We start from the raw sequence: 24,470 nt of genomic DNA on the forward strand, positions 1-24,470 counted from the left end.
CATAATTTTTTTATAAATGCCCTCTTTTCACTTTGTTTTGGACAGTATTAAATTTGATATAATTTGCTGTGAACTATTCTACAATTTTTAAAAACCCTATTATTCTTTTTCATTTAGATTTGTGGTTGGGCAGTGTTAAGTTGTGGGCAACATATCATGTATATTCAATAACACAATGTTTACATTGTGGGAGTTTCCTTGTGTGGGCATGCAGACCCATAAACAGCAATAGGTACAGCTCAGGAAAGATGAAAATAAATTAAGTACACAGTATATGAGAGCATTGAACAAATGTAGTTGTAGATGCTGCTCAGTGCTGATACCAGTGGCTGTATGTAAACTGTTGTCATAATGTATTGGGACGTTGTAATTTGTTTCTTGTTTCTTTGTAATGTAGCAGTCTGTGGTGAGTATGTCAAAAACAAAGAAAATTTAATGAGAAAGAAAGAAAACTTATCATATTTTTTTTAATTTGCTATTACTATATCAAAAGAATTAGATGTTTGTTGTAAAACTTTGCTGCATGTGCCATAAAAGTAAACTATTTTGGCAGTTTTATTGAGTTTAAGTGTATATAAGAGGTAAAAGTGTTTGTATCACAATGTTTGATATATTTAGATGGAGTCACATGTCAAGGTCGATATTTTCAACTGTTTGGAACACAAAGAAATTATGCTGAGGCTCGAACTGCTTGTCAGAATGGTGGTGGAGAACTTACAAGCATTCCTGATCAACAAACACAAGATCAACTTGTTAAACAAGCTAATGAATATAATGGATGGACTGGATCTGAAATTCGTAGGCACAAATTCATAAGAATTGTTTTTTGCCTTAAATGAATTTGCATTATTTTGTGTAGTTGCTTACACTGGAGGCCGCAAAGTAGGTGATACATTTCAATGGCAAAATGGAACAGTTTATTCAACAAAGGGTGACATAAATTTGAGTCAAATACTGTAAAACTTATGTACATTGTGACTGTCCCCAATTATTTGTATTCCCACATGGTTTGTTAAACATGTTTTTGTTTGTTGGTTTCTATGAATGTGGAAAACATTTTTTTGTGTGTGTTACAAAATAGGTTTAAGAACATTACAGTTTTTTTGTCAAAGACTCTAATTGCTGAAATATTAGCATAAATTATATTACTGACTTTTGATAAGAAAATTGGAATTTTTTGTGTGAGGTAAATTTTAATGCATTTGTGCTTTTTTTCTGCAAATAATATTGGCATTAACATTTTAGTTGTGTGTGTTTTATTTGCCTGCACCAGGTACATCATCATGGACCCACACTGGGTATAATGTATGGGGATCTAATCAACCAAGTGATAATGGAGATTGTATGTTCTTTCATGGAAGGAGTGGATCAAATTATGATTGGACATGGTACACTGCACAATGTACTTTGGGACGCTATTATATTTGTTCTTATTCAGGTAAAAGGTCAAATGCACTCTGGGACTCGCTGTATTGTAGATTTGATATTTAAACTGGCAACTTTTTATTGCAATTTTATCATAGACCATTGACTTAAACAACAATGAAATTGGTGTTAAAATTTTACGTTTGAATAAGAAGAATACAATAAAGCTGCAGACAGTGCACACTGCTTTGACCAATAGGTCTCATTAGTAATAACTCTTGCAACCATCCATAGCACATATTATTTTAGGTCATATTTGTTCAAAAGTTTTGATTACACATTTTTTGCAATATTTTGTTTATGTCTGTCTTTAAAAACCTGTTTGTTTCAGAAACCCGAAAAGTGTCACTCAACAAATCAGAGTACAGTGTCGTAGCTGGTCAAACATTTAATGTATTGATTTCAATGTCACGTCAATCTACACAACCACTGAAAATTTCCTACACTTTTAATGGAAAGACAACTTCACTTGGAACATCAACAACAAACTACAGTTCAACTCAAGCACTCACTATGCCTGCAAGGGACACAACAATTACTGTGAATGTTGTAGGTTTCACAGTTCCTTCTTGTCCACTAAGTGTCACCAGTCAAGTTAAACAAGGTAAGCTTTGGATGCTAATATATATTTGTGAAAAACTTAAACATTGCTCTAAAAATTGTCTGTTTAAATTCCCACATAGTCTGGAGGGTTTCTGGATTAACTAGTATAAGAAAAGTAAAAATCAGTCATGTTGTTTTATCTAGTCTCTTAATCAACCCTAATGTGTGTATTTTTAACAAATATTTTATGAAAAACAGTGTTTGAAAACAAAACTTTAACATGATGAATGATTAAAAAACGATTTGTAATTTTAATTGTATTTGTTTGTTTACAGTCAAAACAACCCTCACATCCCCATCCATTGCTGTATCTTCATCCCAAAGAAAATCAGTAACTTGCACAATAACTGGGTACTCACGTCCCATAGCCGGATGGTTTAGGTAACAAATTTAGAAAACCCAACAAAACTAATTTTCAAACCACTATTAAATAACTTTACAGAAATTCTGCCCAAGTTTCCACATCAAGTTCCAACAAAGTGTATCAACAGTCAACTACTAATCGTTTTACTGGTCTATCTTCTCTTCACATTCAACCAGGGACACAAGCTGCTGAAGGTGGACAATATGTTTGCAAACCTACAAACTGGAATGGAGGGCCAAATATAGACAAGACAGTTACTGTTAATGGTAATAGGCACTACTAGACAGTATAGTATTATTGAAAGCTACGTATTGACAGCATTCTTCAAATAAAGACTTTCCAAGATACAGCCATAGCATTTAAGTACTGAAATGCTTGGTAGACTCTGTTTTGTTACATTAGATTTGTTTAAAACGGTTTCTGCTTTTCTGAAAATTGTTGTAGCAAGTATATTGTATTAAGCAAATTATCAAATACTTTTGTGTTCCAGTGCCTGCCACCATTGCCACATCTCCAAGTGCAGAAGTTGTAACACTTGGAGACAAACAAATATTTACTTGCACTTCATATGGATTCCCAATACCTGTCGTTACGTGGAAACGGTAAGAAACACAAACACAGAAGTTAGTGCTGTTGAACTTAGGTGCAATTAGTGCTGTACTGGGACCATATTAATCAATAAAAACTTATTAACACCTTTTTTAATGCACAGTCTGATATGTTCACAGGATTGAGGACCCAGTAAGTGCAGTGAATAGCAAACACATTTACCAAACATCTCAAACTGTTACAACGTCACAAAACAAAGCTGTTCGAAAACTTTATGTTACACTTAAAGATTATTGTGAAGCTGGCCAATACACATGTGAAGTTGCAAGCAATGCTGCTGGAAATGTTATAAACTCTGCTGTGCAAGTTCAGGGTAGGTCAGCATTGCAAGAAATTGCATACCTTGCAAAATTTGTGGCATTATATGTTTTCCATAAAATTAATGATATACTAATTTTTGAAACAGATCATTACAAATTGAATAAAAACACAATTGCTGTTAAGCATAAAAAAACTGTTTCATGCAAGAGGTTATTAGAGTGCACTATGTTCATGAGCCCTTAATAGTAGCTAATCCTGATCAATGAAGTACATAGAACATATTCAAAAATGTAATTATCTTTGACATATGTACAGATAGCTATGCATGGAGTGCTTAAATTGTATTAGTGTTTGTCAAGGTTAAATTTAGCATCTTATTCATTTATTGTACCTTTATCCAAAAGCTAACAGGTAAGTCATGTAGCCTTTGCTTGTCAATAAACTTATCTCACCTGTAGTGAAAAACACGTGGTGACCACTCCACTAGACAAATGTATTACTGGATTTTCTTTGCAGTTGCTGCCAACATCGCTACATCTCCAAGTGCAGAAGTTGTAATACTCAGAGTCCAACAAATATTTACTTGCACTTCATATGGCTTTCCAATTCCCATTGTTACATGGAAACGGTAAAAAACTAAAACATATACAAGTTGGTTACACCGGCCATATATTAACTAAAACTGCTGGAATTTGGGTTATCTATAAAATAAAATCATTCTAAATTGCTTTAAAACATTTTTTGCAGAAACAACAACTCAGTAAGTTCATCAAAAAATGAAAATGTTTATCAATCATCTCAAAATATTTCAACTTCACAAAACAAAGCAGTTAGGGAACTTTTTGTTACACTTGGAGATTATAGTGAAGCTGGCAAATACACATGTGAAGTTGCAAGTAACATTGCTGGGCCTGCTATAACATCTGATATACAAGCTCAAGGTGAGTTAGCATGGCAAGTCATGCATTTTCCCATCAAGGTGGAATTTACTTGTTACATTTCCAGCAATTGCCATTTCACCTATTTCACATGTTTTTGCAATTGGGAACCAACAGATGTTCGCTTGTGCTTCATATGGACACACCATCCCACAAATTGCATGGAAAAGGTAACTCTGGACATGGTCATAAATTAATTAGGTTTAACCTTTTTCGTTTGTTAGGAATGGAAATTTGGTTGGTTCTAGTGGAAATATTTATCAAACAGTTGAAAACAACTTGGGAGATAAAATTGTCCAGAACATTTCTATTACACTTAAACATATCAGTGAGGCAGGAGATTATACATGTGAAGTTCCGAGTGCTAATGATGATGGAGTTTACCTAATGCACAACATGCAAGTTCAAGGTGTGATAAAATGCTTAAGCTACTTAATGATATCAGTCAGTTAGTATACTGCCAGTCTTATCTATGTATTGTTTACAATTACTTAAACCGATTACAAATTTTAATTACCCCTGTAACATCATTTACACATATTTTTTATTAGTTGCTGCAAATGTCTCAACATCCCCAGCTTCACAAGTTGTTGAATTGGGAGTTCAAAATTTTTTCACTTGCACTTCATATGGATTCCCAATACCTCAAATTACATGGAAAAAGTAAGTTTCGTTTGTTTTTGTTGGTCAGGTTGTGTAAACTGCCTCTCTTGTTGCAAATTTACATGATCATTAGTAATTTGATTTTTTGTCTTGAGTTTTTAGTTCAACTTTTTAGGTATGCTTCTGTTGGAACAATGCCACACTGTTGTTTTTTTTACTCAGGATAACAAAATGTGCTGAGTAATTTGTTGTAAAACAAAGTTAGTGCTTTGACCACTTGGTCATTAATGTTAAAGTTAACAAAAAAGCTCATTTTATTGTTTTATTGTACAATAGCAGTTTACTCTTTGTGTATCGTGAGGCCTTCAAGCCCCAATGCAGTCTTCCCAACAATGGGCTTCAAAGTGAAAAGCTACAGAATTATGTGTCTCCGCCACCTAGCAGTGATTGTTTATTTCAGTGGTTCTTAACCGGTGTTTTTGGAGGGAAATTATGTAAGCTTGAAAAGAGCAAACTCGCGCTCGAGGGTCGAATCCGGCTTTGAATTAATCATTGAAAGTTACTTTATGAAAATTTTCTGCAACAACATGTAAGATTAATTTCACTAAGGTTTACAAGACACATACAAATCCAAAGGCCGTTTGTTACATCACAGACAAGACTAAAACCATCAATGACTTTGCTATTGTGCGTGAATAAAAACCTTTCCTTTGTTGATTGTGATGCAATAAATGACTAATGCAAGCAGAGCAGACTCTCCAGTATTCCAAAAAGTTTAATCTCTCACAGAAGCACTATTTAAACTAAATGAGATTGCAGTATACCTTTAGGGTCCAGACCAAATCGCTCCATAAAATTATTTTATTTAAAAAATATTTTTTGTTAACGTAGGGCACAAAACATGATTTTAAAAATAACAGAAGGAGAAATTCGAAGTTGATGATTGACGTAAGTGGGAAACCACACCAAAAAGGTTAAGAACCACTGATTTATTTCATTACAGAACAAACAAAGCAATGTTCAAATGTTCATACCTTAATGTGTAACAATCAAATGTCACAAATTCACTCATTTTATTGAATCAATCAAGTATTGTCAAAAGAACACACTGGCTATAGTTTAGTAGCCCCTGGTCTAATCCATGTGTACATGTTGCATTTTTTTAGTTAAAATTATTCGCATTGGAACAAATGTGTGTGATGTATGTAGGGGGAAAAACAATGTGCCAGCAACCAACGACAACAAAATTTATCAAATATCTCAAGAAACAACAGCATTACTAAATAAAGTGGTTCGAAAAATTTATGTTGCACTTGATGACTATGGTAAAGCTGGCAAATATACATGTGAAGTGGTGAGCAATGTTATTGGATCTGCTAAGACCTCCAATGTTGAAATTTTAGGTATGATCATTACAATTTTGTGTTGGATTTTTAAATTGTAAAGTAGAGATGTATTGAATTGACCTAATTTGGGTTTTGGCCAAAACCGACGATTTGGAAGTTTTGCAGAATAAATTCAGTCCAAGACCATTGATGACATCATGTGAAATCGTATGCTATGTGCTTGACATGAATACATCAGTTTTTCTGCCAGGCAAACTGTGATGCAACACAACAGGATCATTCTGTTTCATTATCATTTTAGTTTTGTGAGGTTAAAGATTGTCTCGTCCATCCTTGCTAGCCTGTCATTAAATTACTGCCTTTGTGTGTAGAATGGAAAAATCAGTATTGTTTTAACGATTATAATGGTTGACACAATTTTAGGTACGGCGTAGTTTGAAACATGGTACGCTGTGAAGCAAAAAGCCATTTTTCATACTTTAAATTTGTGTTTGTATAAGATTGGGTTTTGGACGAATTTGGCTGAAAAGAACACAAATGTGCAAGACACCATAAAAATGCATTTATTTTGGCACTGTGTATGTATTGGTAATTACACAAGAAAAGTCTTATTTACTATATTCAAGTTGATTCAAGTCTAACTGCTTTACCCACTGCAAAAGTTGTGACATTTGGAGTTTTGGAACATCTGTTTACTTGCACATCTTATGGTAATCCTAGACCTGGAACATTCTGGTCAAGGTAAATTTTTAAAGACAACACATTTTTCTGTTTCAAATGGACCTAAATGTGTTTAGAAATGGAACTCGAGTTAGCCAAAATTCAAGTTACAATATATACCAGCAACGCACTGTTATTTCATACACTGAAAACAAAATAGTTTGGACTTTATATTTCACTCTTCAACATATAAGTGAAGCCGGGGTTTACAAATGTGAAGCTCAGAGTACAAAAGCTGGTTCAGCCAAACAAGTTGATGTACAAGTCCAAGGTGGGAAGTGTTAGATTAAAATGTTGATTGAAAGGAATAGTAAACTTTACATTCAAACGAGCAATGTATACAGCAACATATGAAATTAATAAACTTTCTTTTTGATTTACCAATTTTTTTTTACATTTTAGTTGCTGCAAACATTTCTATTTCTCATCAAAGTATTTTGTTGACAAAAATACATGAAACATTATCGGTTGAATGTGTTTCTTATGGTTTTCCTTCTCCTACAGTTACATGGTTCAGGTAAATGAATATCGTTTACTACATGAAAAACCTTGAAAAGTAAGTTTATTATCATAATAAGGTTAACAAGTCAATATTTTACATTTCCTAACTTGTATTTACAAGTAAATCATGTAATGCTATAAAGCAGGGGTGCACAACCTTTTTTGCTATGACCATCACAGATCTTATTTCACCAAGAGTTGTCAATTATCTGCTTGTTTTCGGTTTAAAATTAAAAAGGGCAGCAGGTTGTGTACCTCTGCTATAAACAAAGCAACACCTAAATGCTATGCAATTATTGAAAATCAATGCCTTTCCTTTGGCTGCAAATGATTTTATATTTAGCTCAATTAAATAATAATGCATTGTTTAGGAATGGAATCAAAATAGGCAACATGGCATCATCAGCTATTTATCAGACATTAATCAAGGAAGGAATTTACAAAACGACATCCCTACTTACTCTCACATATTCAAACATTTCACAAACTGGTCAATATACATGTGTTGCGTATAATCTTCCTGGAATGCAAGCAAACAAAACTTTGCAGGTTGAAGGTAAAAGAATAAACACCAATTGCATAAGTAGTTGGTAAGTTTTTGATACTTATAATGGGTTTTCAACAGTTGCAGTCAATATATCACTAAGCAACAACCAAGTGACAATTGAAGATGGACAAAGTAAAGACATTAATTGCACATCATTTGGTTTCCCAACACCACAAGTATACTGGACTAGGTGGTTTATGTTGTAGTGGTTAGGTTGCCTACAATAGTGGTTTAGGATAAGAGTTTATTTTTATTACAAGTTTTTGGGATTAAGGATATTTTTTAGAATATATTGCTTGTCTAATATATTTTATTTTAGAAAACAAGAAATCAAGTGTTTTATGTTTCACAGGGACTTATCTAACATTTCTGATAATAAATCGGAAAATATTTACCAAACAGTTTCCCAACCTTTTCCATATCAAACTCTGTCCACATTGACTATAATGTCTGCTGTACTTGTTGATATTGGTGAATATGTTTGCCATGCAAGTAATACTGTGGAAAATGGAACCTTAAAAACATTTCAAAGTGGTTTGCATGTTCATGGTAAATAACTGTGTTCTATAAAAACCTAGTTTTATGCAATGATGCTGGCCACAATCTTAAGTGTAATCAAGTATGTTTAAATACTTCATCTATGTTGAAAAGACAACCGTTTTTTTTTCAGTTGGACCAATTTACAGGAGTTTTACTCAACCTAGAGATTTCAGTCAGTCTCAGACATTTACTTGTACATTTGTTGGAAGACCTTTACCCACTGGACACTGGAGCATCAATGGCCAAACTTTAAATGCCAAGTCCCCCACACTTACATCTTCTATTGGCAATGGAGACCAACTCATATCAAAACTACTGCTTAAAAACTCGCTTACTTTCGGTGGGAACTCTACAGTTGAGTGCTGGGTGACAAATTTGGTTGGAAAATCAAAGTCAAAATTGATTCAGTTTAACACTGGTAAGTAACCTACCAGGGGTGGTAACACTTTATGTTATGCTGTTTTTGGACAATTATATGGGTCACCTCCTCTGAAGAGGACATATTTTGATTTTACTCAATTTATTTGTTGTTAAATAGGCAATATATTAACGTTTGAAAATAGGTCGCAGTGTAAATGCAACAGTAAAATGTGCTAAGCCACCCTTCTAGTTTAGACTTCCCCAACCATACCAAGAGTGCTTGTAAAACTGTAATAACCTTTTTTTTTCAAAAAAACAAACATTGTTAGTTATTGTGACTACAATTTTTGTACACCGAGTTTTACAGATTAAAAGTTTAAGGTTTACAATTCTGTTTTTTAAACGTAGATCTACAAGAGGAGAACGACCATTATTATGTTGCATACAATACAAAACGAAATTACTCACAATCCCTTGAGCAGTGCATAGAATTAGGAGGATCTTTGGCATCAGAACCATTTCTTTACAAATTAAACATAAAAAACAACTCTTGGACATTTTTTGAAAATGGAGTTTGGGTAAAACAAGCAGAAAACCTAAGTGAGTTTGACTTATTGTGAAATAGAAACCGGGTGTGAATAAAAAAAATTGCTTGGATTTTCTTCATTGCTGTGTTTACTGTATTTATTTGTTTTATGGTCCTAATTTTAAAGTGTTTTTGTTTTTAGCAATGGAGAATTATAATGGTCAAGATTCCTTCAATGAAACTTTGTTGTGCAGTGTTACAGTCGCTGGAGGAGAATTTATTAAAACAGACTGTAATGAAACATATCCATCAATATGTTTATTTTCAGGTATGCTATATTATGTGTGTTTTTCAATTCTTGTTAATAACAGTTAAACTGATTTGTAGGTGTTGAAATTCTGGATACAAGCAAGTGTTATGACAACAAGGTTGTTGTGAAATGGAAAGATCAATCAAAGTACAATGGAACATTTATATACACAGTATCTGTTGTTGATTCAAATACATTGGTCAATATTAGCAAGACTGTCAGACAAACATCAACAACAAACTTTGAATATGAAACAACTGTTGACAAACTTCCGAATGATACAAATTATATGGTTTCGGTAAGTTTTTTTTTTTTACCAATAGGAATTTTATCTGAATCTTGTCAGACTTCAGTGATTAGCAGTGGAGTGATGCATGTGTGAAGATAGAAATTTACAATGTTTATATTTTAATATCTTGTGTTTTCAGGTGAGAATGTTTCCAAACAACTCTAGAATAGTACTTGAAAGTAAAACAGCAAAGACTGTTAGTCTATTTTCAAACATAAAATCTGAGATGAAGTTGGTTTCTGGGGTTTGTTACATCAACATAACAATGTCTCAAACAGCTGTAAACAAAATTGACATGATCAGGGTTGGTAACAACTGTTTTAAACACAATTTAAAATTCCATAGTATACATAGTGCCATGTGTTGTAAAATGGTAATGGATTGTTTAATACCAGGCATGTAGTTTGATTAAAAAAATATGGCTAAGAAACTGGTTTGTGCAATTTTGTAGTACATAATGTTTTTATTTTTATTTTTGCAGATAAATTTAACAAAATATGGTGAAAACGTTACCACGACGTCGCAAATCAATTTGGTGCCTGGTACGTCAGTGACTTATAACGTCACAATAGAGGAACTGGAATACGCGAACGCGACTTTTCAGCCAATCACAGATGAGTGTGACAACGTGGTTTTAAATATCAAGGGACATAGCGATAAACCAAAAACAGAAACTCAGGGTGGAGAACGTAAATTAGATTGTTTTTTTAACTTTTTGTGTGTTGTACCTTATTCTGCATATTGTTTATTGCAGTAAATGAACAAAGTTTGCCGGTTGGAGGAATTGTTGGTGCAATAGTTGTAGTTTTGGTGCTTGTCGGATTGCTTGGTGTAGCAGCTTTTAAAAGGTAAATTTTGTTTATTGCTTGAACTGTGGGAAGTTTAATTACTAACCATTACTGACTAGCAACAACTAACGTTTATGAAATCGTTGTTTATGAAGCTATTTCACAATATCTTCTTACCAAAATGTTTTGCAGCAATAGGTATCCTGGGATCGCTTGTTTTCATTCTATTTTAAAACACTGAGGCAAAGCCTAGTTTAGTATTTTCCGGGAGTAGGCGTTTATATTAGAACTGCGATTTCCTTTGTGAGCAAACCGGTTTAATATAAACTGTTCAGAACAACACATGTGTAGATCTACATATTGGCTATCTGACAAATATAAACAACGCAAAGCAGTGGGCCTAGCTATATTTGACGTAAAAACTGCCAGGCAAGTAACCCATAGCTTCCTTTAAGTATTTATTTCTGCTCCTGTCTTTGGCGCAACAAATTCAAACCGCAACAATCGGTATTTCCAAGTAACAATGCCATTTGTTACGTTATGGAGTAACGCAACTGTTTTGCTTGTCATATTGATTCGAAAAAGGCCATTCTGAAATACGCAACCGATAACCAGCAGTGTACATTTTAGTGCTATTAAGTTTAGGGAATCTGTTTTAATAAAATGCGCGTTTAATGCAATCTATTCCACTTTTAAATTGGTTATTTTCCTGGACTAGAACAATAAAAAAAACAGAATTCAATTCACTTCAAAGTATTGAAACAAAATTGCATATTTTGCGGCATATTAAAAATTAATTAAGGGAATATATTGCGTTTGCATCATGCCTAAGCATTTCATAGTACTTTTCTTGTGGTAGCGTATAGAGTCAAGTATAATCAAGTAAATACGGTATTACAAGATACTGCGTATTCAAAAGTGGGTTAAGGGAATAAATTGCGTTTCCATTAAGCCTGAGCATTGCTAGTCGTCGTAGCGTATTTTAGAGTAGCCCAATCTTAGTTGGTGCAAATCCCACAAAGAAGGAAATAAGGTTTCAGTTTACATTCCTTGATTATTTGCCGCCGCCGAACTGCTTTTCTTTCTCCTTTGTTTTCTTATCTTCGACCTGATTTTGCAGACATCGAATTCATAGCTGGTATGTTACAAGACAAAATCAAGTCAGGATTATTGATTCTCCTGTTAAAGCTCAAGGTAAGAACATTTTGTTAATGACCATTCTCTGTTTTACAACCAGACGTTAAATGTCTATTTAAACCATTTTGCTCATCATATCACAAAACTTAAAAGCAAATTTCCGTTTAAAGTACTTTAATAAAGCTTGTTCGTTGTTCATTTAGGAGGTGGGCTTTGTTCATTTAGAGCAGGGGTTCTTAACCTGGGGTGCGAGAACTGTTCCTAGGGGGAGCGGGGATGCTGAATCATTAAGGTTGGTTAGGTCTATTCTATTTAAGCAATTACAGAAGGGGGAGCGAATATTGGTTAGTCATTTGAAAGGGGGTGCGAAAATTGGTTGCTGATTTGAAAGGGGTGCAGCAAGGAAAAAAGGTTAAGAACCACTGATTTAGAGTTTTACGTTAATAAACCCTTGATAAATGTACACGTGTTTGCAGAAGCCTCTTTGAAAGCACCAATAGAAGAATATCCGATTTTGTTCGATGAGTTGGAAGATTTATTCACGAAAAGCTTCGAATCATCGCATGCCACTCTGACTCTACAATTTAACGTAAGAAACGAACTAAGTAGTGTGATTGGTCACTTCTTACTGCAACGTCTCTTGTACGCAACGCTGTATTTGTTGTAAACGAATGTGGTAGCAAAAATAAACGGTGGTTTGAATCTTAATACTGGACATGAATACCGCAGCCTCAAGGTTAATAACTTTTCTATTTTTTTTTCGTTGCAGAGAATCAAAGAAGTGACAAAAGATTTTGTTTCTGGTACACGTGAAGGAAAAAGCAGCGAAAATGCGAAGAAAAATCGCTACAAGAACATTTTGCCATGTAATGCATTAACATGTGACTGATATTTGACTTCGATACTTAATACTATTAAACTTTACGTTCAGATGACCACAACAGAGTGATTCTGCCGAGTTCCAGTCAAAATGCAAACGGTTATATCAATGCATCAGAAATAAAAGTAGTTTTTTGTAGGATTTTCCGGTTTCAATAAGAATGTATTGTAGTAACACTTAATGTTAAGCAAACATTGTTAAATACAAATTATCTTAACAGGGTTTAAGTTTTTGCTTTCACCATTGGATTGACAAAATACAAGCAGAGTCACCATCTAACTATTGCTGTGTATTTCAGGGTTATGGGAAAAGTGGTAAGTGGATCGCCACTCAGGGACCAACTGCAAACACTGTCAACGATCTGTGGAGGATGGTTTGGGAGAAACAAGTCAAAGTTATTGTTATGTTAGCGAACGTGGTTGAAAACGGCAAGGTAAGGGTTTATGGTTGTTTATCGAAGGTATTCACACTCCCGATATTAAGGTCCTCTCGCAACATCGAACGACTATCCAAGCCTACCTGGTAGTTTAATTGTTCACTCGTAACAAGGTGCTTTACAGTTTGGATTGAATGTATAATTTCTCACGACATCAGATTGCTGTGAGCAGTTTAAACAGGAAGTAACCAGCTGCAATGATGAGACCTTATAGGTCGAAACAGTGTGCACTGTCTGCACCTGCATAACATTTATTCTGTTATTTTTTAATGCAAATACAGTTCATTAAAGGTGTACTAGCATGGAAATCATTCCAAACCACGGATGCTTGTTGTATGTAGCAACACTGCAGAAATTTCAGCACACTTATATCTTCGTTTAACTAGTTACAAATTGCTTAGGATATCGATTTCGCCCAAATAAATGGCTTGTTATATGCCTTACCGTTTTGGGACTAATGATTTATTTTGGCGAAATTGGCATCCCCAGTATTGTGCAACTAACTAACGAATACTTTAAGTGTGTTAAAAGTTTAAGCTGTATTGCTGAATAAGCTACATGTTTTTTTTCTACAAAAAGCACTTTAAACAAGATTTGTAAGAAACGTGTTTTATTTCAGAACAAGTGTGAACAATATTGGCCCCAACCAGGATCTAGTCAGGAATATGGAACAATAAAAGTGTTCTTTAATGACGTCACAGAGTATGGTTCTTACGTCAAAAGGAGTTTGAGCATCGAGGATCTCACAGATGAATATACGTCGGTGAGAAAAATAACGTTAAAAACGATTTCCTATGAACTGGTAAACTTTCTTCTGCAAATTCAAGTCGTCGAAAACTAAAATATTCCTGTTTGCATAAGTTTCTCTTTAATTTACGAACATTTTGGCGCCTTTTTGTGATTATTTGTATTGCTGTCATATGGTCTACAACAGTTTGGTGTAATTTTAAACTAGAATGTGCGTGATATAAAAAACTTGATGCTCGTAGGAACGTCGTGAAATCATCCAGTTTCATTTCACGGCATGGCCAGATCATGGCGTACCAGCGACATCCAGTGGTCTGATGCGACTTTGCACCGAAGTTCGAAACATGATTGCTGAAGACAAAATAACGTCGCCGATAGTTGTACACTGCAGGTATATACATTATCTATGTATTGCTGACATCATTCATAAAACATTCAACAACAAAAATGTAGATGTAATTTTTATGGTCTCAGAATCTTAAAATTCTATTTAACAATGTTAAACCAAAGTTAAAGGGTTTGTTATTTAGTGCCGGGGCTGGTAGAACTGGGACGTTTATTGGATTCGACTATTTGATCGATGAAATGAACAAGACACACCAAGTTGACGTTTATCACGTGGTATACCACATGAGGCAGCAGAGAATGGAGATGGTTCAAACTGCTGTGAGTGTAAAACAAGTGCAATCTTGGAATATGATTAGGAAATTTAGTTTTACCGTTCCCTATCAGTTGCCTCTAACGTTTTCTTTTCAGTTTCTCTCTTCTAAAGTAGCCTTGTTTTCCAGAAACAATACATTTTTCTGCACAAACTGATGGCCGAGGTGGCAATATTTGGAAACACTGATCATTCTGTCGAGAAATTTGATTCAATTGTCGACGAAATTACGACGTGAGTAAACATCTGATGGAGTTTTAACCAAAAGTAATGTTGCAATGATTGAAAATAAAACGTTTCGCAGGACTCCTGTCAACAACGAATCCGTTCAAGAATTCGGAAAACTTCGGCATCTAAACAATGTGGCAGATATTCTACCTATAACTATCGAAAGCACAAATACTGTCACATGTAAGTGGTGAACTTCAAAACGTGTAAATCCTTAGGTTTCTGGTCAAACAAAGAGTTTTACTTCACAAAAATATTGACAGCACGTCAAATAAGATGTTTAAGCCGGTTTTCCACGCTTACCTGAATGCAAGGCATTGGCTAGAACATCTAGCCTACTTTTGGATTCGAACCCACGTATAACACTAGTCGGGGTCGAGATTGTTAGCCTATGTTTGCCACATTAAATGACTCGAAAAACGGCTTCGCCTGGCTTACTACGAATAAGATATCAGTATACCGTTGTCGTTGGTTTGCATAAACGCTTTAGGGCTGATCGCATGGAAACTTATTCAAAGTAAATAAAAACGTTCTTGTGTTTGCAGACCGTGTCTCCTCAGTTGACATCCAATGGGGCTTCACTGTTGAGGTATGAAATTAATGACTTTGAACATGGGAATCAGAAACCTTAAATACGTAAACGTAAAGCAAACTTATAAGAACTATTAAAACACAGGGTTACAACCACCAAGACACTATTATAGTCTGCAAGGAAACACCAAACCAAACTGAAAATTTCTGGAAACTTGTGGCTGAGAGAAAACCTGCTGTAATCGTGACTTTGAATGAACCTGAGGTAATTGGGTGTTATTTTATCCCTGTGGTGGCAATGCAATTTACAAATTACATGACATATACTTAAAGCTTTGTATTACCATGTCTGTTTAACTGCTGTGTTTATTTTCGTGTCATTTTAGATACTGGTGTAGAAAAAGTAAATTTATATTTTATTCTTGCCAATGCCCTCTGTTAATGATAGTTCTATGGTCGCTATGGTCCTTTTTGCAATTTTAAAATCACAGAATGTTTATGTGCAATTTTAAAATCATAGAATGCTTAAGTAGTGAAAGGTTTTCCAAACAAAAAACTTGTGGGCCTAAATTTGAAGAAACAACAATCCGTTTACAGGATCCAAGCACATGGCCGAGTGAATTAAACGCTGCAAGTTCTTTTGGAAACATTGCAGTCAACTTGAATTTAGATTCGACTGAGAGAAAGAATTACTCTATTGAAACTCCGTACAACGATGAAACTGTAAGCACGCCTGTTTTCTTTGTTTTGAACTTGGTTTCAAAGGTAAATTTTTTTAGATTATCACGGTAAAAGAGTTTATTCGTTCGTTGACTGAAATACTATCGATTCAAACAGACACATCATCCACCAGTCCGAAATAGCTGGACATTGTTAAGGCGTTATGAACGCAAAAATTGGGTTTTAATTGAATGTTGGTGTATTAAGAATAAGCCGTAAATTTCAGCTTCAAGTCGCTCAAGACTAAAAAATTAGGAGTTTTGTGCATTATCAGATTTTTTGCTTGTCAAAAAGTACATGGACTTGGTTGATTTTAAAATATGCAGGAAATTTTATGTTCTCGTTCCAATGACGATTTTTTGGATCTTGTTTATTTCAGATTGACGTTCAGCATTTGACTTTTACGCCATGGAACGATAACCACACACTGATTGATGCAAAAGAGCTCGTTGATTTATTTCAGTTGATTAACTCGATACGGAGTGAAGAGAGAGTTCGAGATATATTGCTCTTTGACAGGTCAGTAGAGACTTCGAATCAGAGTGTCGGACACCCTTTTTGAACTACGGTCCGGTTTTAGCCAGAAATTGTTTTGGACTGTCCTTTTTACTAATGTTTGTTGCTTGCAAATTGATTACAACTTATTAAACGTTATACCACTCAGCAGAATCATTTTAATCGTAAACCAGTCTATAAAACTTGAATCTATAACTAACTTATTCTGTTCAGGAACGAGCTTACCAGGAGTGGAGTATTCTGCTCTATGTGGAATCTCGTATCTCGGTATAACGTTGAGAAGAAGGTCGATGTGTTCAGAGCTGTTAAAGATGTAAAGGACACTCTCCCTAATCTGCGGATTAACATTGTAAGTAACCAACAAAAAACGCACAAAATCAAAAGTAAGTCCTGTGTTTCTTAACCATTAGCCTTATTTTGCGTTTGCATAATCATTCGTAAACTTGTGGTAAGGCATGACTTCCAGCTTGAAGTGCCGTAAACTGGAGTGCCGAAGCCTTGCTATACGCCTTGTAATGAGATTTGACAGATCGAAACAATGTGCACTGTCTGCTGCTTACCTATATTTATCAGTCATCAATATTACATGCTTACCTTTAAACAAACAGCCACAGTAGATGATCATTTTGTCTGTTGAAAGGACAGAAATGAAAATATTTATTTTACCCAATTTTTTTATTTTTGTTTTTTGTTGCAGGAGAATTATCAAGATTGTTATCTGTGTATGAAGGAATACATGGCGTCATGCTCGATATATGCAAACTTCTCATGAAAACTTTTCTCCATTATTCCATTGCCTGAATAGCTGCTGGTTAATAAACTTTTCGTGGTTCGTTTGCGGAGCTGCAGCATCACGTTTAACCATTATACACAAATTGTTCCCTTCACTATTTTACGCTTCATAACGTTTTAACGTTGCGCAACTATTTAGAGCTTGGTGATTGTTTTAGTGTATTTGTGTCGCTATGTTCACTTAGCGAAATAAACTCATCTTTCTCTCATCTCGTCACATGCATTCTGCATATCTTGTTTACTTTCTTGCACTTACAAAAATCACTGTGTACAATACAAATTTGTCATCGTTATTGTATCTTGTTCCTAAATTTTTCTCATACAATCGTATGTGCTATTTAACACTAATGTCGGCACACGATTTGTAACAAAGGGCCAACATGTCCATAGTTTTCCCAACCATGGTAAGAAGTAAAAAAATACCACACGCTTAATGTTAAAAGGTACTTTGCAACCACACCTTTGCCAATCAAATATAAAAATGTAGAGCTTAGTAATAATTATATCAAGTCAGTTTTCAAATTTAGTTCAAGTCTGATTTTCTACCAAACGATATATTGCTTTGTATTAGAGGTATCGCGGATTGCCACAATGCGATAAATCGAAAATGACGTCATACGCTTTTTTCGGTGTTCCCCATTGTTGGAACTAGCTTCGTTTTTTCCTAACGTGCACGACACAGATTATGTCTGGTAACCAAACTCGGGCCCGAGGGTCGAACCCGGCTTTGAATTAATCGTTGAAAGTTACTTTTCTAACATTTTTCCGTAACAACATGTAAGATTAATTTCAGCAAGGTGTTCAAGACACATACAAATCCAAAGGCCGTTTGTTACATCACAGACAAGACTTAAAGTATCAATGACTTTGATATTGTGGGCGAATAAAAGCCTTTCCTTTGTTGTTTGTGATGCAATAAATAACTGTTGCAAGCAGATGAGATTCTTCAATATTCCAAAAACTTTAATCTTTCATCTCTCACAGAAGCACTATTTAAACCAAATAAGATTGCAGTATACTTTTGGGGTTCCAGACCAAATTGCTTCACAAAATTATTTTATTTAAAGAATATTTTTTTGTTAACGTAGGGCACGAAACATCATTATAAAAATAACAGAGAGGGAAATTCAAAGTTGGTGGTTGACTTTAATGGGAAACTACACCAAAAAGGTTAAGAACCACTGTCGTAACAAAACATCTCGTCAATTGCCAAAGCAGATTAAAACACATCGAGTCTTAATGAATGCTGATTGTCAAACTTGTAGCGCATTTCGTTTTTTTTCCAAAACAAATTAACAAATTTCCCCCCAAAACAAAAAATCACCGCTCCATGGCGCCAAAAGTTTTGAAAATTGGCGGCATCACTCATTATGCAAGAGAAAGTGGTTCCACGTGAATTTGTTGTGGATGTAACCAATAAGTAATAAAATGATGGTTTTAAGTTAATTTAAAAACATTCAAGTATCTTTGGTTGCTTACGTATGTTGACATTTTCTGCCAAGTAAGTTACTCGTGTTATGTTGTTTCAAAGTTGGTAACTAACTGATAACCTTGGAATATATTTGTAACGTTCGTGTATCGGCACAAATGCATAATATTAGTCTTGTTTAAAGTTGTCTTGCTCTGTGCCGTGTAGGTTGCCTAATGAAGTATCACAGTACACAAACACTTCCTACATGCGCTAAATAGAGCTGACAGTCACAACAACAAGTCAGGAATAGATAGAGAATCATTACTGAGATGGAAATATACTTCCATATGCAATGCAGTGAGAAAATAAAGGTAAACCCACTCGACAAAGCAAGCAGTATGTCTGATTGTTGATTACTTACGATTAATTACCAAAAAAACATGTATTTGAAAACGGTTTTATTTGTTCTAATTGCCTGTATGTTGGCAATAGCTGGTAAGTAACCCTATGTCTAAAACTTTGGTTGATACTTTCAAAACTGATTACAATGTTAAAATAAACAAAAGTGCTACAACAGATCTTAATTAGCCTCATTTGTGTTTTGACTATGATGTTTAAATAGAAAAGTGAAGGTTATTTACACAGAAACTGTTGTCAGTAACAAACACATTTACATTTTTTTCGTATTTAGAGGCAATCACATGTCAAAGCAGATATTATCAAATTTCTGGAAAAAAATGTTCATGCATAAACTGCCTTTCTAAATTAAAAAGAAAGTTGAGGTCTGTCTTTGCTGTGTACAGATGGAGTCACATGCCAAGGTCGATATTTTCGACTGTTTGGAACACAAAGAAATTATGCTGAAGCTCGAACTGCTTGTCTAGATGGTGGTGGAGAACTTACAAGCATTCCTGATCAACAAACACAAAATCAACTTGTTAAACAAGCTAATAATTATAATGGATGGTCTGGATCAGAAATCCGTAAGAGCCAAATCTTGTTGTTTTTGCTATATATGAATTGCATTATTTTGTCGCAGTTGTTTACACTGGAGGCTACAGAGTGGGTAATACATATCAATGGCAGAATGGAACAGTTTATGCCACAAAAGGTGAGATGTATTTTTGGACAAATGTTGTAAAAATTATCTGTACAGTGTGATTGCCAGCCATTTGTAAACATTCATGCATAATTTTCTCAGGCATTTTTGTCACAATTAGCTTTGGGCATATATACATTTATAAAAGGTTGTTGTCACGTTCCCGTTATCATGGGCACGCAAAAGTTTGGGACTGACTATGGAAGTTCCTTAACAGCTAACGCTCGTGTACTCTGATCGGCAGCAAACCCTTCTTTTTACATTTATTTACGTTCAACCAGACGTACACAAAACGACAAACAAACAATCCAGCACTACTTCCCAGTTATCTCTCAATTCTATCTTATATATTATGTTCTATTCTCTCGTTAGATGGGCGCTTTTATAACGCTGATGCAACCATGAAAAGGGTAAAAAGGCGCTAACATGCCGTAACGATTTCCTTTAGATAAAACAATGGAGACTGCAACGGGCAACAGCGCCGCGATAAAATTGGGACACTACAACAATGACAACACAATAGCGCCTGCAACGATAGACTCCAGACGTACAGAAATTGTCCGTGATGCATTGTATTTGGGCCGTGGGATATTGTCATGGGGTGGTCTAGAATATTTGTGACAGTTGTATACCCCCAAGGGAGCTGAATTCTTGTTATTGGTGTAATTACTTACATGTAGAATATAAATAAGGTTGAATCCACCCTGGTACAAAAGCAACAACACATTATCTTGGGTGCATGCCTCTATAACCATCAGACAGTTTAATATATGCTTCATCATATCTATCTTAAAGGGAAGTGTTGGGAACAGTGGAATGTTTGCTCCAGATTAATTAATGTTGAAGTGTTACCAATGGAAAACAACCCTAAACTTGTTTAATTAATATGTTTGCAGAAAAAATTGAATTTAATGTGTAGATGGTATATTTATGTTTATTTTATTGTTTTCTGCAAAAATACTTTTGTAACAAAATTTCTTGCACCAGTTTCATCATCATGGACCCACACTGGGTATAATGCATGGGAATTTAATCATCCAAGGGAATATGGAGATTGTATGATGTTTTGTGGACAGAGGAGTGGCTCAAGTTATTTTTGGACATGGTACACTGCACAATGTACTTTGGAACGTTACTATATTTGTTCCTATTTAGGTAAAAATTGAAATATGCATTGGGACATAATCTGCATGGAATTCAGCTTTTTGAATTGTTTACAGTATATGTTTAAAGGCTTAACTTAAATCCACTAGAAATCATCTTAAAACATAGCTAAAGATTTTTGAAACATGACTAACAGTGGTGTATTTGGAATTCTATGCATTTAGTTTTAATTTCTGCATTGACCTTTGTTTAGTCCTCCAAATCTTGTTTGTTTCAGAAACCCGAGAACTCTCACTTGACCAATCACAGTACAGTGCTGTAGCTGGTCAAACATTTATTATAGTGATTTCAATATCACGTCAATCTACACAACCACTGGATATTTCCTACACTTTTAATGGAGTGACAACTTCACTTGGAACATCAACAACAAACTACAGTTCAACTCAAACACTCACCATGCCTAGAAGGGACACAACAATTACTGTGAATGTTGTAGGTTTCTCAGTTCCATCTTGTCCACTAAGTGTTACCAGTCAAGTTAAACAAGGTAAGGTTTGTCTTGCAGATCAAATTTTTTTGTCTTGCAGATCAAACTTTCAAATGATAGGGTATTGTTCTGCTGTTTTCTTTGTATATTCATTGCTAGTCATATGTGTATCCAAGAAACATGAGGATTGCTGGCAGCATAGCATACAAATCGAGCAATTATCATGACACCTATGTTTTTAAATTTAAATTTAAACTCAACAGAATTGATGTAGGGTCTGTACAGTGATGGGAACAAACAAGGCATTTATTTCCTCTGTTTTGTATGAAAACTTTAAACAGTCACTGTGCAATTTTGGTTTGTTTATGTTTACAGTCAAATCAACCCTCACATCCACTTCTATTGTTGCATCTTCTACCCAGAGAAAATCAGTATCTTGCACAATAACTAGGTACTCACGTCCCACAGCCAGGTGGTTCAGGTGAGAAATTTAAAAGCCAGACATTTATTTCTAATCACTTTTCTCATTTACTTCCCAGAAATTCTGCTCAAGTTTCCACATCAAGTTCCAGCAATGTGTATCAAAGTTTAACTAACGTTGATAGTTTCACTGCTGTATCCACTCTTTACATCAAACCAGGGACACAGGCTGGTGAAGGTGGAAAATATGTTTGTAAACCTACAAACTGGAATGGAGGGGGAAATGTAGACAAGACATTCACTGTCAATGGTGGGGACAGTATAATTTATAGTACTTTTTTCTAGTACGACATGTGTTTTGAAAGATTTTTTAAGAACTCTGGCTTATCTAAAACATTGTTTTAATAATTTTAATCATTGATTTCGTTTTCCAGTTGCTGCCAGGATAAACACATCTCCGAGTGCAGAAGTTGTTACACTTGGAGTCCAACAAATATTTACTTGCACTTCATATGGATTCCCAATACCTACTATGACATGGAAAAGGTATTATACACAAACACTTGATCCACTTAAATACCACATTTAGGAGCTGTGTTTAAAAAAATATTTGGTAGTAATTTATATGCAACACATAGGTTTGTTATCTTGCAGACATGATGACTCAGTAAGTACTTCTAATGGCAGAAACATTTATCAATCATCTCAAACTGTCACAACATCACAAAATAAAGCAGTGCGAAAACTTTATGTTACACTTGGAGATTATAGTGAAGCTGGCCAATATACATGTGAAGTTAGTAGTAACATTGTTGGACCTGCTATAACATCAGTTATACAAGCTCAAGGTTAGATAGCACTTGGCAAGGTCAGCTTTGTGGTTTTTAAGCTAAACATAACCTAAAAAATATCTTTCAGCAATCACTGTGTCGCCTTCTTCACATGTTTTTGTGATGGGAAACCAACAAATGTTTACTTGCACTTCATATGGACACACCACCCCACAAATCACATGGAAAAGGTTGCACTTAGATTGGCTGATTAATAAAAAACAGTTTATTGATTTTATTTTGTGATAGGAATGGAAATTTGGTTGGTTCAAGTGGAAATATTTATCAAACAATTATAAACACATTGGGAGATAAAATTATCCGTACTGTTTCGATTACACTTCAACATATCAGTGAGGCAGGAGAATATTCATGTGAAGTTCCAAGTGCTGAGACTGAGGCTTATCTGATGCGAAACATTCAAGTTCAAGGTGTGTTAAGAAGTATATTTTTAAGGCAATCTCTCCACCAACTGTACCATACAAGTTTGATCATTTACCTGCCAAAGTCAAATCAATAATATAAGTGTTGCTTGATGCATTTTCTCAGTAGAAATTAATCCAAATCTTATCACTAATATAAATAAATGGACCAGGACTAGATCAGTAATAAATAAATGCACATTTATACTTGCTGATTTAAGCTATAACCTTATTAAAAAGATAGCATGTGTAGCATATGTGGCAGGCAATGGTGTTTATGAATTGGTATAATTAGCTTTATTACAGAACACCAGCTATTTATAGCATACTTAAATTTTAACTTTTACATTTATTGTTTTTATTAGTTGCTGCAAATGTGTCAACATCTCCAGCTGAACATGTTGTTAAATTTGGAGTGCAGCAGGTTTTCACTTGTTCTTCATATGGTTTTTCAATACCGCAAATTACATGGAAAAAGTAAGTTGATAAAATAATACACAGATTTTTGCTTTGGCAAAATGTTAATCATTTTAAAGAAAGGCTTAACTCATTGCAACAAAACAGTGTTTGCATATGTGTATGTTTTCTGGCAGAAATTGCACATTGTTCAACCTCTAGGGTCTCATCAGTGCCAGCAGAAAAAGTCCAAACATGCTAATTACCAACATTTGTGCTATTAGGGGGTCAAAATATGTGACAACAACCACCAGCAATATTTATCAAACATCTCAAGAAGCAACAGCATTACTAAATAAAGTTGTTCGAAAACTTTATGTTACACTTGATGATTATGGTGAAGCTGGCAAATATACATGTGAAGTTGTGAGCAATGTTAATGGATATGCCAAGTGCTCTGATGTACAAGTTCTAGGTATGCATTTTGTATGGATTTTTTTCTGAAACATAGAAAGCAGAAAAAAAATTATTTTCAAACATTAATACCTGCATATAGCACTTAGTTACTTGCCAATTTCATGAACAAAACTGTACCAGTAAGTACATTGTCATTAATTATGGAATTTTCCTTTTATTTAGTTGATTCTAATCTAACTGCTTTACCCACTACAAAAGTCATGAAATTCGGAGTACAATATATATTTACTTGCACTTCTTATGGTTACCCTAGACCTCCATCATTTTGGTCAAGGTAAATGTTTAAAGACTTATACACATTTTATGATTCATAACAATCAAAACATGTTTAGAAATGGAACTCAAGTTATCAAAAATTCAAGCTACAATATATACCAGCGACGCACTCTTATTTCATACCCTGAAAACAAATGAGTTTGGACTTTATATTTTACCCTTCAACATAT

General features: G+C 34.6%; 4 protein-coding genes across 5 annotated transcripts in view; all 4 read left to right on the top strand.

Annotated features, from left to right (window-relative positions):
- The window catches only part of LOC145237149 (uncharacterized), a 29,750-nt gene extending 12,077 nt beyond the window's left edge, over positions 1 to 17,673 (top strand). Inside the window, exons 13-28 of one of the 2 annotated variants that reach the window (XM_080099909.1) lie at positions 11,851 to 11,924; positions 12,344 to 12,456; positions 12,637 to 12,733; positions 12,799 to 12,872; positions 13,046 to 13,180; positions 13,803 to 13,946; positions 14,173 to 14,321; positions 14,461 to 14,596; positions 14,719 to 14,822; positions 14,893 to 14,999; positions 15,362 to 15,405; positions 15,493 to 15,612; positions 15,945 to 16,070; positions 16,447 to 16,586; positions 16,797 to 16,966; positions 17,281 to 17,673. In XM_080099909.1, the coding sequence (XP_079956035.1) occupies positions 11,851 to 11,924; positions 12,344 to 12,456; positions 12,637 to 12,733; positions 12,799 to 12,872; positions 13,046 to 13,180; positions 13,803 to 13,946; positions 14,173 to 14,321; positions 14,461 to 14,596; positions 14,719 to 14,822; positions 14,893 to 14,999; positions 15,362 to 15,405; positions 15,493 to 15,612; positions 15,945 to 16,070; positions 16,447 to 16,586; positions 16,797 to 16,966; positions 17,281 to 17,384 (1,837 nt within the window). In that variant the 3' untranslated portion in view covers positions 17,385 to 17,673. The remainder of the gene's footprint in view (positions 1 to 11,850; positions 11,925 to 12,343; positions 12,457 to 12,636; positions 12,734 to 12,798; positions 12,873 to 13,045; positions 13,181 to 13,802; positions 13,947 to 14,172; positions 14,322 to 14,460; positions 14,597 to 14,718; positions 14,823 to 14,892; positions 15,000 to 15,361; positions 15,406 to 15,492; positions 15,613 to 15,944; positions 16,071 to 16,446; positions 16,587 to 16,796; positions 16,967 to 17,280) is intronic. The other variant, XM_080099908.1, reaches the window with a different exon arrangement.
- On the top strand, positions 1,304 to 6,670 carry LOC145237630 (roundabout homolog 1-like). The gene is made up of 12 exons (XM_080100568.1): positions 1,304 to 1,388; positions 1,757 to 2,029; positions 2,304 to 2,409; positions 2,471 to 2,658; positions 2,883 to 2,994; positions 3,121 to 3,314; positions 3,779 to 3,890; positions 4,010 to 4,203; positions 4,268 to 4,370; positions 4,425 to 4,609; positions 4,752 to 4,863; positions 6,013 to 6,670. The coding sequence occupies exons 1-12, from the start codon at positions 1,304 to 1,306 to the stop codon at positions 6,245 to 6,247; spliced, it is 1,899 nt and encodes a 632-aa protein (XP_079956694.1). The 3' UTR covers positions 6,248 to 6,670.
- LOC145237631 (uncharacterized) lies at positions 6,554 to 10,794 on the top strand. The gene is made up of 14 exons (XM_080100569.1): positions 6,554 to 6,572; positions 6,776 to 6,890; positions 6,947 to 7,140; positions 7,374 to 7,386; positions 7,742 to 7,926; positions 7,996 to 8,107; positions 8,237 to 8,466; positions 8,588 to 8,875; positions 9,226 to 9,417; positions 9,546 to 9,671; positions 9,731 to 9,951; positions 10,082 to 10,246; positions 10,424 to 10,631; positions 10,697 to 10,794. The coding sequence occupies exons 1-14, from the start codon at positions 6,554 to 6,556 to the stop codon at positions 10,792 to 10,794; spliced, it is 2,166 nt and encodes a 721-aa protein (XP_079956695.1).
- Positions 17,674 to 19,226: 1,553 nt separating the features above from the next.
- Positions 19,227 to 24,438, top strand: LOC145239099 (cell adhesion molecule DSCAM-like). Its single transcript, XM_080102382.1, has 15 exons — positions 19,227 to 19,281; positions 19,569 to 19,769; positions 19,826 to 19,897; positions 20,873 to 21,040; positions 21,267 to 21,539; positions 21,855 to 21,960; positions 22,019 to 22,209; positions 22,334 to 22,445; positions 22,554 to 22,747; positions 22,818 to 22,920; positions 22,979 to 23,160; positions 23,517 to 23,628; positions 23,832 to 24,022; positions 24,187 to 24,298; positions 24,357 to 24,438. Exons 1-15 carry the CDS (start codon positions 19,227 to 19,229, stop codon positions 24,436 to 24,438), a joined length of 2,154 nt encoding a protein of 717 aa, XP_079958508.1.
- Positions 24,439 to 24,470: the final 32 nt, after the last annotated feature.

Source organism: Phallusia mammillata, chromosome 7 (assembly GCF_965637545.1).
Source record: "Phallusia mammillata chromosome 7, kaPhaMamm4.hap1.1, whole genome shotgun sequence".
NCBI classification, from domain to species: Eukaryota; Metazoa; Chordata; class Ascidiacea; order Phlebobranchia; family Ascidiidae; genus Phallusia; species Phallusia mammillata.